Raw genomic sequence first — 15,592 nt, forward strand, 5'->3', positions numbered from 1 at the left:
ACTACGGCTCATTACTCATGGTCACAAGAAGAACCGGGGGAGCTGTCCCACATAAATAAAACCTTGGGAAATGCAATCGCTGCATTATTTAGGATGTGAATGGATATTCGAAAGTCTCAACTCAAACTTTTTTCTCTCCAAATATGAAATTCACAGCCATTAATGACTACAGACATCCATCAGGACATGACTCGTTAATGTGCCCAAAACTGCTTTGGACGTAACAAATTTGAATCAAGTCACAGTTAGGTTTAGAATGAGGCGAGCAGGTCGAGAAGCGAGGTGCTGAAATAGTATTTTTATTAAATACTTCCAAGATCCAAGTCTGAAGAATAACAAAGCTAAGGATGAAGACCAACTAACACTCAGACAAACACTTTATAGTCGTCAATTCAAATGATTGCTGTTATTTCATTGTACATTGTGATCATGCAAAAAAAAAGAAAGAAAAATCCAGCGTCCGCATAGAGGCTGGATAAGGTAAGGTGAGGAAAAAAAATGTAAGAGTGGGAAGGGGATAAAGCGCAGCCCAAATATCATACCATAAACAACGCGAGGAGGAAAATAAAAAAAACATCGAGGGCCTCATACCAAGCTCCGGCATCCTTGTATTTTTTCCTTTTTTTTTCTTCCTTTTGATCAAGAAAAAACATTTTCATGTCACCTAGTCAACATTCGAGATGGAGGAAATCTCAAAAGATGCAAGTATCGTCATAATAATATTAACACGCGTCGATCTCCATCCTCATTCAAGTAGGTACATGGTAGAAATGAGTAACTGAAACATGCATAAGAATAACTAGTGCTCCCGCTTGCTAGCTCTCCAGAACTGAGCAGGCACAATTCTTTTTAAAGCCACTAGGGGGCGGATTTCTGGGTCGCAGTGGTAATCAAATCCGTGCACGTGTGCGTGTATGCGTGTCTGAGTGTGTGAGAGAGTGTGGCCTTGGCTTCCTTGCCTCACTTCCTGCAGGTATCGTGCAGAACTCCAGCTGGGCTACTTGGCAAATAACCTCCCCCAAATGAAGACAAAAAGTGGACTAAAACACATCAGGGTCGGGAGACGTGGATAGGTGCCAAGCTGTGGAGAAAAAGGAGCACACAACATTGTGGGGTAGTGCGAATGGGTACTATGGGTGGGGTGCAAATTACACAAAATAATGATTAGCCAGTCCGGAATCACAACACTGTGAAGCAGGATCACATTTTCAGAGCCGGTTTGAATCACAACACTGTGGGAGAATACAACACAACCACACGACATTGTGGAATCACCGAAAAATGGGGTGTGGATCACAACAATGTGGGATGGGTTGCAAAACACTAGGAGGAGGCCAACACCACACAACGTTGCAGTGGAGTGGATCACACAGCATTGTGGAATCAGAAAAGGTGGTCTGGATCACAACAATGTGGGATGGGTTGCACAACACAATGAGGTGGGCAAATCCACACAACATTGCGGCAGTCTAGATCACACAACATTATGGAATTATAACAATGCGGGATAAGTGGGGTGGTTACACAACAATGCGAGGTGAAAAATACCACACAACGTTGCGTTAGTGTGGGTCACACAACATTATGGATCACACAAGAAAATGCGGATCACAACAATGTGGGATGGGTTGCACAACACAGTGAAGTGGCCAATACCACACAACATTGCGGCAATGTGGATCAAAACATTGTGGGATCATAATGCGGGATGGCTAGGGGGTTACACAACTCTGTGAGGTTTCCAATACCACACAACATTGCTGTAGTGTGGATCACACAAAATCATGGGATAACAAAAGAAAAGGTAGGGTGGATCACAACAATGCTGGATGGGTAGGTGGTTACACAACACTGCGAGGTGGCCAATACCACACATCATTGCGGTAGTGTGGATCACACAACATTATGGGTGGCGAAAAAGTTCACCAGACCGTGTGAGGATGGTGGGACATTTGCACGTTACAACGTTGTGCAAGGGTCAGATATGTTACACAGCACCAGGCGTGCTCGCTTAAAAAGTGGCAGGATGTGGGGGGGAAGCAAAAAATCTGCATGTACATATGATACACGTTTCTACATACATGTATACACGCACTGTTTCGACACAGTGAGAAGAAACAAACCAGGAAAAACGGGAACGCGAAGAAGAGACGGACGGACGTCGCCTTGCGTGAGGCCTTTCCCTTTCATGAGGCATTTCCCTTTCATTAGCGCACTCTACTTATCACGCCCTCACTGCGTCGTAGTCTGACAAGACAGGACAGGACGTGCGCGGTAAAGCCTTTTAAAAACTCACAATTAAAAACAACAGCAAAAACCCCTCTTCTAAAATTCTTCCCTTCTGAACAGCACTTTTTAAAAGTAGCCAGTCGGACAAAAAAAAAATAAAGAAACAGGCTCGTCACAGGACGCTAAAAAACACAACACCAGCGTTCGAAAGCGAGGGGGAGGAACGAGCAAGACGCATAAAAAGCCTAAAGTTCTACACTTTGGTGCTTCGTGATATCAAGTTTAGCAACGGCCCGCTTCGACTCCCCCCATTCTGTAGTCTAGGCCCCTCCCTCATCGACGGACCGAGATAAATGCTTGCTGGGGTTTTGGTGTTTTTTTTCCTGGAACATCTAAGCTCATAATTTACAGTTATATTCATAACTCATACTCAGAAACTGTCACAAGTGTAAGTTGCCTCCTCCCCCCGCCACGCCTCGTCCGGCGGGGGCGGAAACAAGGCGGCCACCGGGAAGGGGGCGGGCACCAAGATGCATGCATCACATCCCATGTAGGACGGGGGTAAGTGGGGTGGGGCGTCGGCAGGGGGGGCCAGACGTTGTCTTGTGCTCGGCTGGCGTCCTCCCACAGGGGTCAAAAGAGGAGCTGGGGGTTGGTCGGCGGTGGCCGAGAGAGGGACGCCTTCTGGCCCGGCCGGGCTCCTGGCGCTTGCCGATCCGTGCAGGCAGGGGGTCGGGCAGCCCCCCCCACAAACACACTCGCCAGAAAAAAAGTGCCCCCCGAAACGCCTCCAACAGCACAGTGGAGGCTCAGGAACACTGAGGGGGATAAAGAACAGGGGTACAGATGATCACATTCCATTCTTCCCAGTCTTTATGTTTCTTGTTATTTCAAAGAAGCGATTTGCGAGTACATAGGTACATCTCTACATACGAGCTCAGATCGTTTCAGGACCGTGCTTGTAGTTGATTGCTCGAAACGAGATACAGTGGTCCCTCCTTTGATGATCGGACCATCTTACGAAGGTTTCTGTATCTAAAGTTTGCGTCAGACTAAATTCTTCCTCATGATACGAAAGTTTCTCAGCATCCGAAGTCAGAGATGCTACTAAAAGTTCCCGCAGGTATGCACAAACAGCGTCCTGCGTGGTGTATCGGCTAGGTGAGACCCTTCAAACCCCCCTGTATTAAATTGCTAAATGGTTTAGTCCAGGGGTGGCGAACACGTGGCTCTAAAGCCGCATGCAGCTCTTGGCTAATAAGAATGCGGCTCTTTGCCTCATCATATATTCTACATACTGTGGCTATCTAACTTGTTTTATGTTTAGTTTTTTTGTGTCTATTGTGGGTGGACACTTTACTTGAAATCAACACAAGAACAATACTTGTTGTATTGTAAGGAGAGGAGTGTATTATGGGAAATAATAGGTTTTTGATTGTGTGTGTCTGTCTGTCATGGCAGGTCAGTGCAGCATGGTGTGGCTCTTTGACTCTCAGAGTTAAAAATGTCTGCTCTTTGTGTCAAACTTGTTCGCCACCCCTGATTTCGTCTTTAAAGCCACCAGGGTTAAGTTTATTTTCGCCATTACTCATAACCCAGCATCTAAGGACAAAAAGAGACCATAAAGTCTGACAGTGGCAACGTGTAACACCGTTTTATAAAGCAAGGCTTTAAAGCTAGGACCTCAACTTAGCCTTTTGGTTGAGATGAGGAGTCTACGACCGTTGGTTTTATTGGACGCAGCAAGGCTTTAGGGCTAGGATCTTAGCTTGGCCTTTTGGCTGAGAGTAAGTGTCCCGGCCCCTAGGCTTTGTAGCGTATTATGAACTGACCGATAACGGATAATGGATAATGATTAATGAAGACAGCTAAATAACCCTCAAAACCCCCCCCCCGTTTTATAAAGCTGGGGTAAGGGAATAAAAGCCATACTTGAAAGAATCATGGCCTTTGATTTTTGCATTCCGGAGATGGAATAAGAGCTTGCTCTGTCCACTCCACGCATCGGCCCGGTATTGCAGTACCTCCGGGAATGGTGCATTCGCAATGATCGCAGCAAGGCTTTAGGGCTAGGACCTTAGCTTGGCCTTTTGGCTGAGAGTAAGTGTCCCGGCTCCTAGGCTTTGTAGCGTATTATGAACTGACCGATAACGGATAATGGATAATGAATAACGAAGATAGATCAATAACCCTTAAAAACCCCAAAACCCCCCCCGTTTTATAAAGCTGGGGGCAGCAATAGGTAAAGATATGGAAAAGCATCCTATGATTTGGATACGTTGTTTTTTTCTCCCGACTGGGTTCTGGTAGTGTTTTGTTGTTGGCCTGTGGTTATCCTGGCTGCTTACTGCATGTTTTCAGTTACCTACCCTCCCGTTATTTTCCGCCGGTCATTCTCGGTTTGTCCACATTGGCAGCAGGATAGCCTGCCGTGTCCCGGCTGGTTTAGCCCATGTTAGCTCTATGTGTTATTTTTGCCAGTTCGCCCCATTTTGGTTGCTCGATATTTGTTGTACCATTTCTGCACCCATCTGTGACATAACGCTTAGCCATCCAGAAAAACGAACAAAACTTGTTTTCAAACCCTTAAAACCTTTTCGACTAGTAAACATGTAAACCAATAGGGTGACTGGCTTGCTAGGATGCCAGTGTGCTTCTAATGATGTCAAAGCTCAGGAAGTTCAAAACAAGACAGAATGTCTTCAATATGCATTATCTTGGAAAATAGCTGGAACATACCAATGTGAGAGAATGAGAGTGAGAGAGAGAGAGCGACACACACACACACACACACACACACACACACACACACACACGCACACACACACACACACACACACTTCTAAGGTCTTGTGAACGTCCTGTGTGGGTTCAAATCCAGCTACCGGACTTCCTGTGCGGAGTTTGTATGTTCTCCCCGTGCTCGCGTGGGTTTCCTCCGGGCACTCCGGTTTCCCCCCACATTCCAAAGACATACATTTCAGGTGGATTGGCCGGTCCAAATTGTCCCAAGATGTGAATGAGTGAGCGAGTTGTCGGTCCCCGTGTGCCCTGCAATTGGCTGGCAACCAGTTCAGGGTGTCCCCTGCCCACTGCCCGATGATTGCTGGGATGGGCTCCAGCACCCCCGCAACCCTACTGAGGATGAGCGGTGCAGCTAATGAGATGAGATGATATATATATATATATATATATATATATACACACACAGATATATAATGAGATATTATGCAAAAACATTTACTTGTTTCTCATATTTGTATGTTTCAGAATTTGGGAATCCCTTTAATAGCTGTCAAATGACCAGTTACCACTTTTCCATTGTAGGTTCATCGTTCTCCAAGATGCGTTTTTTGCAACAGGAATAAAACCTTCTGAAATTATTTCAGCCATGCGCCGCGTAAATTCTTCTGCGACTTTGTGATTGGCACCCGCTGCTTTACTATAGTTACTCCTTTGCTTAGTCACTCTCACGAACAACGCGTTACATATTTTTTTCTTTACTCCTTGCTTCGTTTTTATTGTCATCATTCTTTTTTTCTGAGATACTTTTCAGTTTCTCTTTGTGGAACTTGTGGCTAGGGTAACAAAGCGTAAAAAAAGAAGATGCTATAATATTCCTTTTAAAGTGATCAAATCAAACTTGCTGCAGAATACAGGCACTCTACAAGGATCCCCAAGGGCAAGGAATTATGTGTTCAATGGCAGTGGGTGCATGCGCAAACTGGACCTTGGTGATGGCGGTGAGTGGTCACCAGTGTTAAGCGGTCTCTAATGGTAGCCAATAGGACTGCTCAAGAACTATATTTTCCCTCAGAGGGAGCAAGATTTTTGATTGAAAAAGCCAAGAATACAAACTTATGTATCAAAACTGTTGTGTGTAGAGGTGCCTTGTATAAAAAGGTACCACTGTAGTAATAATGAGTATCTGTATCGGGTTGAAACAAGGACATGTTTTGGGATACCTGCACTGGCAACAACTATCAATTCTGGTAGATAGATAGATACTTTATTTATCCCCGCAGGGAAATTCACATGGTATGAGCCTCATTCAAATTTGTTCTATTGTACATTCAGAAGAAAATATTTTAAAATACAAAAAATAAAAATAATGAGAAAAATATAACTAAAATAATAAAAAATAAGTGTTTCGTTCCTTCCATGACTTCACAGCTCTAGAGGAAAAAGACAGTTTGAGACTAAATTCCTCGAGTACCCCGGCAAGTGGAATATGTAAAATGTTTGCATAATTGTGGGAAGGAACACTTTATAACTACACGTTATGTGCTTAATTGAAAAAATATGGTTTCGAATACCTTTACGGTGAAAATGATTTGCCACATTTTTTCCTTCAAGGTCCCCTAGGGGGCGCACCTGATCACTGTAGCGGCGCGGCGGGTGCTCCCGAGCAGTGGAAGTGAACGTTGAGCCACTTTCCGTCGCGGCGGTGCCACACGCGGGTCTCCTCCGACTGGCTGGAGCGCGGGCGGCCGCCCGAGTCCACAAACTGCGTCAGGCGGATGTAGGCGATGCATGCCGCGTCCTCGCCAATCAGGTGCACGTGCGGGTTGAGCAGGGTGGTGTGCACTGGCTTTTTGTTCTTGCTGAGCACTGAGGAAGGGGGTGTGGTCAAGCTGTTATATTAAATCATCCGACACTACTTGTTAAAAATAAAATAAATATTTATGTTACTCCTTAGAATATATTTGGATTTTCTATAGAAGTAATAGCAAAACCTGGTTGTGTCTCCTCTCTACCTCGTCATAATGTGTGTGAGGCACTGGAGAGCTCATCCACAATCAATGACATTTATATTTTTCATTCAAATATATTTTGATTTTGGGTAGAAGTCAATTAACTGCGTCTCCTCTATAATCCCTAAAAAATCTGCCACACTGCTTAGGATTTGCGCAGGTTGTTGTGATTTATTTCCGATAAAAAAGTAGCACAACTTGGTCATCTCTTCTTTACATCTTCAAAAGGTGTGCAAGGCACCGGGTGAGCTTGGTCATAGTTAGTTGCATGGCTCAGGATGCATTTAAGTTGTTGCTATTCCTTTATTTTTTTCCTATAGAAGCAGTAGCACAACTTGGTCGTGCCTCCTTTCTAACTCTTTATAATGTGTGTGAGGCACAGGAGACCTAATCCGTAATCAATCGCATGGCTCAGGATGTAGTGATTGTACAGGTTTCTGAACTTTATCGAGTATGTTTAGTTTTGTTTAGTTTTTAGATTTTTCTTCTTTTTTTGTCCCACTCCTTCGTGTTTGCGTGTGAGACGATTGACAGCCCGGTGATATAAGATTGACAGCTGCTCGACTAAGTCTCCGAAGGAGTTTCTTAATTGTGTTACTTTTCTGTATTGAACAATACATTAAGTGTAGTGTACATATTTTACATGTTTTGTACTCCTTCAGCAAGTCAATCCATAAGCTTCACATAAGACCCCTACAGCTATTTTTGGGCTTATGTTACATTTGTGTATTTATTTTGACAAGCTAATGCCACTTGATATGGGTGTGTGTTGTATTTTAGGCCAAGGCATGTTTGACTCTATAAAGATAATGTTTAGATGTGACGTATTTTTACATCATGAACACTCCATAATAAAATGCACTATTTATAGGTCAGTGTTATGGTGATTATAGTCATTATTGACAAAGTATTGATTGATCAATTGATAAAGTCAAGCTCCATTATTTACAAAACTAATGTTAGGAAACATGTTTACTATAACTGTACAATATTATAGAGACAAATTAAGACACACAAAAAAAATTATAATAATTTTTCGTCTAAATATACAGAGCCGCCCCTACTTATGACTAATCGACTTACATAAAATGGTAGATATGAACATTTTTTTCGGGATGTTGAAAAATATCCGGACATTGCTGTGAAATATAGTTTGTATTGTGTGCACTTTTACTGAGTACAGGACATTACTGTAGTGCTTCTTTTCGCCACTACCGGCGTGTGGTGGCGCTGTGAAAGGTCACCCAGCATCCACCCCGAAGAAGAAATCCAGCTTCTACTTCCTGGTTTGTGTGTAAACATACAGTGCTATGTGTATTAAATATCTCCAGCGTGCAAAGAACTTTGACATTTTTACTGTTTAATATCTCATGCATCCATTCAATATTGTTGGTGTAAAGTGTAAAGAAGAGAGCCATCTCTTTTGAAACGAAAGTGGAATAAGAAAGCTTGATGCGGTTGAGAAAATGGTCGCAACGCTTTTTACCACAGAGGAGGACATCTTGAAGCTCATCTTCCAAAAGCAAGTTATACTTAACTTTATTTATCTTCATAGAGCATATTATTTTATGAAATGTTAATTTTTTTAAGTACAAAACAATACAGGTTACTTTTACAAGCCTTAAACATACTTATATAAACCATTAACATACAAAATATAGCACTGAAGCAACAGTACGAACAAATTCAACTTACGATCGTCTGGAACCTATCTCGTTCGTAAGCTTTAGCTTACATTTGGAAAAAAGCCACACGACACTCACAGTTTTCAAAGTAGAACTTATGAAAATCCATGCCCTCCACAAGGTTGCCCAGAGCCTCTGGTTCGAACGAAGTCAGTCCGGGGTCGCAAATCCTCCTGGCAGGGAGAAAAAAAGCGTGAAAATTAGCTAAGAAAAGCTGCCTGGACCAGTGCTGCCACTCACGTGTAGGCGTCGAAATCGCCGTTGTTGATTGCTTCTATCAGCTGCTCTGTGATCTTGATGATCTCCTGCTTGCGGGCTGGTGGCGACAAGTACCGGGTCACACATTTGAGGAAAGGATAGGCTGCTCACAATCTGTCTGGTGAGCATTGCAGACAGCGGGCGCCACTGTACATCATGCGCATAATTCGTTGGTAAAGGAATGAAAGTATATAATCGCTCCTCATTACGGATGAATTCCATCACAATAAAAATAAATTCCTTTTGAGAGAGATAAGGTATCAAATAGGGGTAGGGTTTCAATATTAAAATTAGGGTCAGCCTTTAATGTCAGGAATACAAAAAAAATTGAGATATTGAGTCTGGTTTCAAACCTACATGAGGATTTGAAATGACAAAAAATGGTTTTAAGTTATTATGTTTGGTTTTTGAGCTTATTGGATTTTGATTTCAAAATAAAGGATTCAAGTCCTTTAAAAACTGACTTGATTTATTTTGCCATTCTCAAAAGGGGAAGACATGAGGGAAATGGAAAATACGGTTTAAGTGTTTTTTTCTCTTAACCTTTATAGTAAACCCCAGCAACACGGCAACCGTGGCTTACGGTGTTTTCACTTTATGGCGTGGGATTGGATGTTTTTTAGCCCTTTTTTACCCCCCACTAAACAAATTACTTTTTCGCATGCCCAAGAACATACAAAATTCAAACATAGTTATGTCTCTAGAGGATTTACTATTGGTTAACATCATATAAACCGCTGGTCTGCTATTGGTTTGGTATTATGAGAATGCCGAAATACTTCAATGGCTGAACTCGCTCCCACAATGCGTTCATCTCTCTTTATTCAGTTCAGAATTTGTGAATTAGTGCAATACAATACTGTATTTTTGTGGTGTACATTAGCTTTAGGTTCCAAGGCTTGCAAATATGCTAAAGAGAGGCAAAAGCATGATAACCAGGGAAAAAAGCTCGCAATTGTAAAAGAATATGAAAAGGGCACAGAAATGGCTAGCTTAAGCAAGCAATCTTCTAATGGCGTGGCAATCCTCGCAAGTGGAAGGTTTAGAATTAATTGCACTTTTAATCTGGCATAGATTGAGTCTCGTCACACCAAAGGGAAATTCAATTTTAATTTTCCTTCCCATGAGTATTTACAATGTTTTGTATTTTATTTCAATGTTTTTATGTCTGGGGTACGGAAAGCAAATGCTATTCAACATAGGTTTCCATCTGTACTCTACTAAACTCTGGTAATGGCTAGGAGGAGGGGGTACAGTGAGTAGCAGGCAGACGAAGATGTGGCTCAACTAGCGTCCGATGTGCTCTTACTCTGCTTAACGTTGCTTTTAGCAGCGGCAGAGTTGCTGCCCCCTACTGGAGCGGCGGGGATGGCAGCCGCGGGCGCGCAGGAAAGTTCGCTGTCGCCCGTGCTGTTCCAAGCCATGCGCTTTACATCATGCGGTGGGACTGGAACAAACATGACGGATGGTCAACAGCCAACACACGTGAGGAAGGATGAAAACGCTCAAAACGAAAGATTTGTTAGACACGAGAAGCACGACAGTACCATTTGTTTTTCTTTTCAACTGGCAACTCATTTGTGATTTAAAAATTTGATTACGAAATATCACATTAAAATGAATGAGTCATTTTTGAATGTGCCAACTGAAAGAACAAACGATACAAATTTCGGGGGGATGGTGCAAACACGGCAGCTGGTTGAAGGATGATGACGCGTGCAAGTCCTGTAACTACTGGCCCCTCACACTCTGCTCTTAAAGTGGCAGTGCGGTAATAATTCACCACTAAAGGTAGGTTTAGCTTAAAATTGAGCTGTCGCATCTGCAATTGAAGAAGACACTACAGAAGCAAAAAGGGAACACTTCCATATTTTCTGGAAGTGACATGGACATTTAAGATGGTGTTGATGCCCACCAGCGCCAACAGAAGACTAAGCGAGCTAGATAGACCTGGACCAGCTGAAAAGAGCCAATAGTTGGTCAGAGCTGGTTAAGGAGGCTCAATTTATCAGCATCACCAGCTGGAGAAAGGTGACATTAGAAGATGACGGAGGAGAAGCTAACAAAAATAATAGAGGCTAGCCAAAGAGGAGGAAACAGTGGGAAATAAAGTGAAAGATGCTTGAACAATGGGATTATGTGACTATCACATGCAGGGCTCAGCTGTGTGTGGTATGTGACAAGATAGCTTCACAAAACGGTCATGCGGGCTTCCATAATATGACAGCCAAATATGTGTAATAAAATTCTAAATTTCTAAACCTAAAATCATGTTTACAACATAGAACATTTGTTTTACTTCGCATTCAAATGAACAGTCTTATTTAAATAAATGAAGTATTTTCACACCATTAAAGGTCACTATATAATACCCACTGGGGCACTAACGGTCGTGACGGTAAAGCATTGTCCTCTACAGGGGGAAAGGCGAAGTTGATTGTGCAGGTGCTTTTGACAATGGGGGGATTAGTAGGAGAGTTAAACACAAGATCAAGACTACATCCTAAAATATCATGTCAATTTTATATTACAGCCACTATTACGATGCAGCAGGTGGCACTGAGTGTAAAGCCGTTACATTCAAGTGTTTAAAGAAAAAACAATAATATTTGAGCACAGGAATATTTGTGTCAGTAACCAAAGCCCAATTTTAACATTTCAGGACATTATACAGTGAATAGATGATAGAGGGTAAATGTATTTGTCTAGTCCTGTAAAATAAAACGTAAAACCAAGATGGGCTCCAGCCCCCCCGCGACCCTAATGAGGATAAGCGGTACGGCTGATGAGATGAGATGAACCAAGTTGAGTAATAAATTGATCGACAACTCGAATCAACATCATTAAAATTATTAAGAGGTCAAATTAAAAAAAGAGTTCAGGTTTGTTTTAGAATGAATTAAACTCTAAACATTTGACAAAAAAACAACTTATAGGGTTAAGAAAAATAACACGTGCACATATACAATAAATTGACCCCATTTTAGGGATTAAGCAAAATGTGTTTTTTTAAAGAAACAAAACTTTTTAAATAGAAACAAAATTACCCACTTTCATTTTCAATTACGTAAAAGAAACACATTTTATTTCGCACAATCCAACATGTTGGTGGTTTAAAAAACAACAACAAAACACCTTGGGCAACCAGAATTATGTAGCAGTCCACTTTTCCACAAAATCTGATTATTTCTAGGTTGTGCGTTCCAATCATTAATTCCCCAAATCTCAAAATTTCAAAAAGAGGATGGCGGGGAAAAAAAGTGGGTGCAAGAAGAGAGAGGAGACTGTCCAGCTGGAGCTGTCACATTCGGGACAAGCGGGGAAAGTGTTCCGATCACACAACAACACAGCACAACACAAAACGCACACTTCAGGGTTCCCACAGCGGCCCTGATGACTTCACTGGCTTTGTATCGGGGGTGTACGCTGCAGCTGAAAGTACTCTGTGGTCTCGAGGGGCTCGGCACAAGTTAACGTCTTTTTTTATTTCTCCATCCACATAATTCTCAGTTGGTCAGGATGACATCTCGTGACGCTGTTCTGGAACACGCTGACACGGCTGCAAGATCCAATTATTTTACTCGTTGCGGAGGAGAAACAGCAGCAGCACGCATACCGGGAAAGTGCCATTACTGGCAATCTGTACATTTAGGCTTGGAGGATTTTAACGTCAGTCCTTGTCATCCAAATTCAAGATTGATCTCGACTTTCATTTGTCAAATGCACTTTTCTGTTACGGCAGGATTGCGTTAAATAAATTGATCGCCGGGTTCGTGCGCCATTTCCCTGAATCAGGCTCAATTTGCTCGCTTTTTATGACACCTAAATGACTCGATTTACAATGACAATTTTATCATTTGCTCTCAAGTGAAGAATTGGGATAGGTTTATCAATGATGTATTTGTGGCACAGATGGTGGCCATGTTTGTGAAAATAATGCCATTAAAGAACACCTGCTGTAAAATGGGAGCTAAACACAAAGAAAAGGCAGTTAAACAAGGCTTAAAATGTGAGTGGCTCAAGTTAGGCCAAAATAAACACTAGGTAATGTTTGATACAGTAGACCCCCAGGTTACAAAGTACAGTACCCCGCCTTACAACATTTTTACTTTATGGTGTTTTGTTTGGCATTTCCCCCACTGTCCAACATTAACAAACTTTTTTTTTATTCTTGCCCAAAAACTTAAGGTGTATAATGTATGTATGTATCATGTGTATAATGAGTTACATCTCTAAGATGCCCGTCTGTGTTCGAATGATGCCATATAAGATGCTGATCTGCTATTGAATTGCATCACAGCATCAAGAAAATGCAGATATGTGATTGGCTGAACTTTCTCCCACAATACTTTTCTCTTCTTATTTGGTTCAAAATCTCGAGTAACCAACTGAATGTGTTTAGCTAGGAGTCCCAAGACTCGAAGTGATGCTAAAAGGAGAAGCAAGAATGACAACCATGGAGACAAAACAAAACTACAAATATAAAGAGGCTATATGGTTAAGAAAAAAGCCGTAACATATCAGCAAGTTTTGTAATGTACTAAACAGCATTGGGATGGTTTCATATCTCCCTATGTATTCCTCCACGCTGTACCACCTCAAGCCACATCACAACAAAGGGGACTAAAACCTCCTATTTCCTTTAAATATTTGTTATTCAATCATATACACAATTAATATACAAGTATGACTTATTATATACTATCTATTTTGATATTAATTGGAACACATTAGCTAATTAGCATAGGTTTCCATCTTCTGCCACATAAAAATTTCATTTTACCATACCCAAATATGAACAGATTAATGTTCTATCCTGGGGGTGTATTGTACAGGGATTATTGTTCTACTTCAGCTGTGTTAACCAATATCAATGGGAGTATAATATTTTTGTGTACGTGCAATTTAGGGCATTTGGCCGAAGACACTTCAGTCAAAAAAATGCAAACCATGTTGTACGCAGGTTAGTTTATGTCGCTGCAGGACGAACTTAGTAATGAATTCACAAATCATTCACCGTCATCCTAGTAAAAATCTAAAGAGATCAACTCCAATTCGATCAAAAGGAGTGGGAACCCGCAGCCCATGGAGTGAATGTGCAAGACATCACTGCCGGTGACCAGGAGGGAAAAAGTGAGGGTGGCGGGTGGGAGGTTTCGCGCTTTAAAGAAAGGGTGTGGGGGTCTTGTTTGTTAACTCCACCGCAAAGCTTCCAAACTTACTGGCAGGTGAGCTTTGAGGTGAGGGCAGAAGTGGGGGCATCTCCTCAGTGGCGCTGCTCTGACTCAGCGCTGAACTGTCGGCTAGAACACAAACACGCCACGTGGCCTCGTCTCCGCTCCGCCCCAAATATAACCACGCCTCTGGATAAGGGGCAGGGGCAGTAAAAAAGCGGGAGTACCTTGCCTACCTTTTATTTCTTCTTCGTCGTTGGTGGCGTTGCTCTCCGTCGATCCCTGAGGTTGCAAAAGAAGCGTTACCGTGCCGGATCAAAAAGGTTAGGGGTGGCTGCGTTCTCACCTTGACACCGTCAGGGGGGTTGTGCACTACTGTGCTTTGGGATTCCTGCCCCCCCCCCAAAAAAAAGAAAAAAAAAGAAAAGTTTACTACACCGATCTGAAATTTCAGTCAACAAGATGATTTTTTTATATAGCGCCTTTCCTACAAGAGAATGTCATCAACTATACCAGGGGTCACCAAAGTGGTGCCCACGGGCACTAAATAGTCTCCTAAGAAACACCTGGGTAGCCCAGGGTAGAAGTAAGATCCTAAGCCTGAGATTAGCCCGAACTGAGCCCAACCGGAAACTTGGGTCAGGCCTGAAATGACAATCATTACGTTTGATTCCAGGGTAGGCTTCTCTCTCGCTCTTTTTTTTTCCTCCTTCAAATTATCCACCCGTCATTGTTTTGTTTATTTCACTTTGAGGAGGATCAGCGCGCTGGATTCAGTCCGCTTCTTGCACAGCGTAGCCTGCTTTAGTACTTGGTGTCAGTACCGTCGGACCCAGAGAAGCAAGCGGGCGGCAGGAGGGAATGAGTCGGCCAAAATCACCCCTCCACCCGAGTCCTCACATATATAATCTAAAAAAAAAAAACAAGTTTGCTTCAAGCTCGTACATCAAATTCTGTTAATTGGTCATGCTCAGGTTGTGTCAGGCTTCTATACCAGCAGGCCAAATCTTGATGGATTTTTTAGGCCTGATCTTACCTCTAGCCCATAGACCAGTTCGGAAAATAGTTAACCATTGATGGATCATTGAGGAACAATAGGCATGATTACTTTCTTCCAATACAATTCCTCTTCTAATTTATATATATTATGTATAATTGGGCTAAGGGCCCTTACACAAAGCAGATGTTTTCTTGGTTGACTGAGCCTATTTTGACTCTATTTTTATAATTAGAAACGAGGATTAACATACTAATAAACTTATTTTAGAAATAAGTTTACCGGTAATACTTTTGGCCCAAGGTACTTAGAAGTGTAAAAATAAACCTAAATCAGCCTTAAAAAGGTTGGTGACCCCTGGACTGAACCCTACATATGACTTAGACCACCCCAAAACAAAGTATATGGAGAAATATGCAAATTATGTCTACATAAAAAAATAAAATGATCATGCCACAACAGCACAAAAACAAACAGGTTAAATCTAGAGGAGGA

General features: G+C 42.2%; 1 protein-coding gene and 1 pseudogene across 6 annotated transcripts in view; one reads left to right on the plus strand and one right to left on the minus strand.

Annotated features, from left to right (window-relative positions):
* Positions 1 to 283: 283 nt before the first annotated feature.
* The window catches only part of LOC148347264 (calcium/calmodulin-dependent protein kinase type II subunit gamma-like), a 54,076-nt gene continuing 38,767 nt past the window's right edge, over positions 284 to 15,592 (minus strand). For 4 of the 6 annotated variants that reach the window (XM_088324031.1, XM_088324028.1, XM_088324029.1 and 1 more), the window contains 8 exons: positions 14,447 to 14,491; positions 14,328 to 14,382; positions 14,149 to 14,229; positions 10,236 to 10,373; positions 8,909 to 8,984; positions 8,747 to 8,841; positions 6,604 to 6,840; positions 284 to 3,047 (listed from right to left, as the gene is read on the minus strand). In XM_088324031.1, coding sequence (XP_088180157.1) covers positions 6,608 to 6,840; positions 8,747 to 8,841; positions 8,909 to 8,984; positions 10,236 to 10,373; positions 14,149 to 14,229; positions 14,328 to 14,382; positions 14,447 to 14,491 — 723 coding nt within the window. In that variant the 3' untranslated portion in view covers positions 284 to 3,047; positions 6,604 to 6,607. The remainder of the gene's footprint in view (positions 3,048 to 6,603; positions 6,841 to 8,746; positions 8,842 to 8,908; positions 8,985 to 10,235; positions 10,374 to 14,148; positions 14,230 to 14,327; positions 14,383 to 14,446; positions 14,492 to 15,592) is intronic. The other 2 variants (XM_088324032.1, XM_088324030.1) reach the window with 1 other exon arrangement.
* LOC148347265 (U2 spliceosomal RNA) lies at positions 3,991 to 4,275 on the plus strand (annotated as a pseudogene).

This window comes from Urocampus carinirostris, chromosome 19, assembly GCF_059441175.1.
Source record: "Urocampus carinirostris isolate Australia breed hairy pipefish chromosome 19, RoL_Ucar_1.0, whole genome shotgun sequence".
Classification (NCBI taxonomy): Eukaryota; Metazoa; Chordata; class Actinopteri; order Syngnathiformes; family Syngnathidae; genus Urocampus; species Urocampus carinirostris.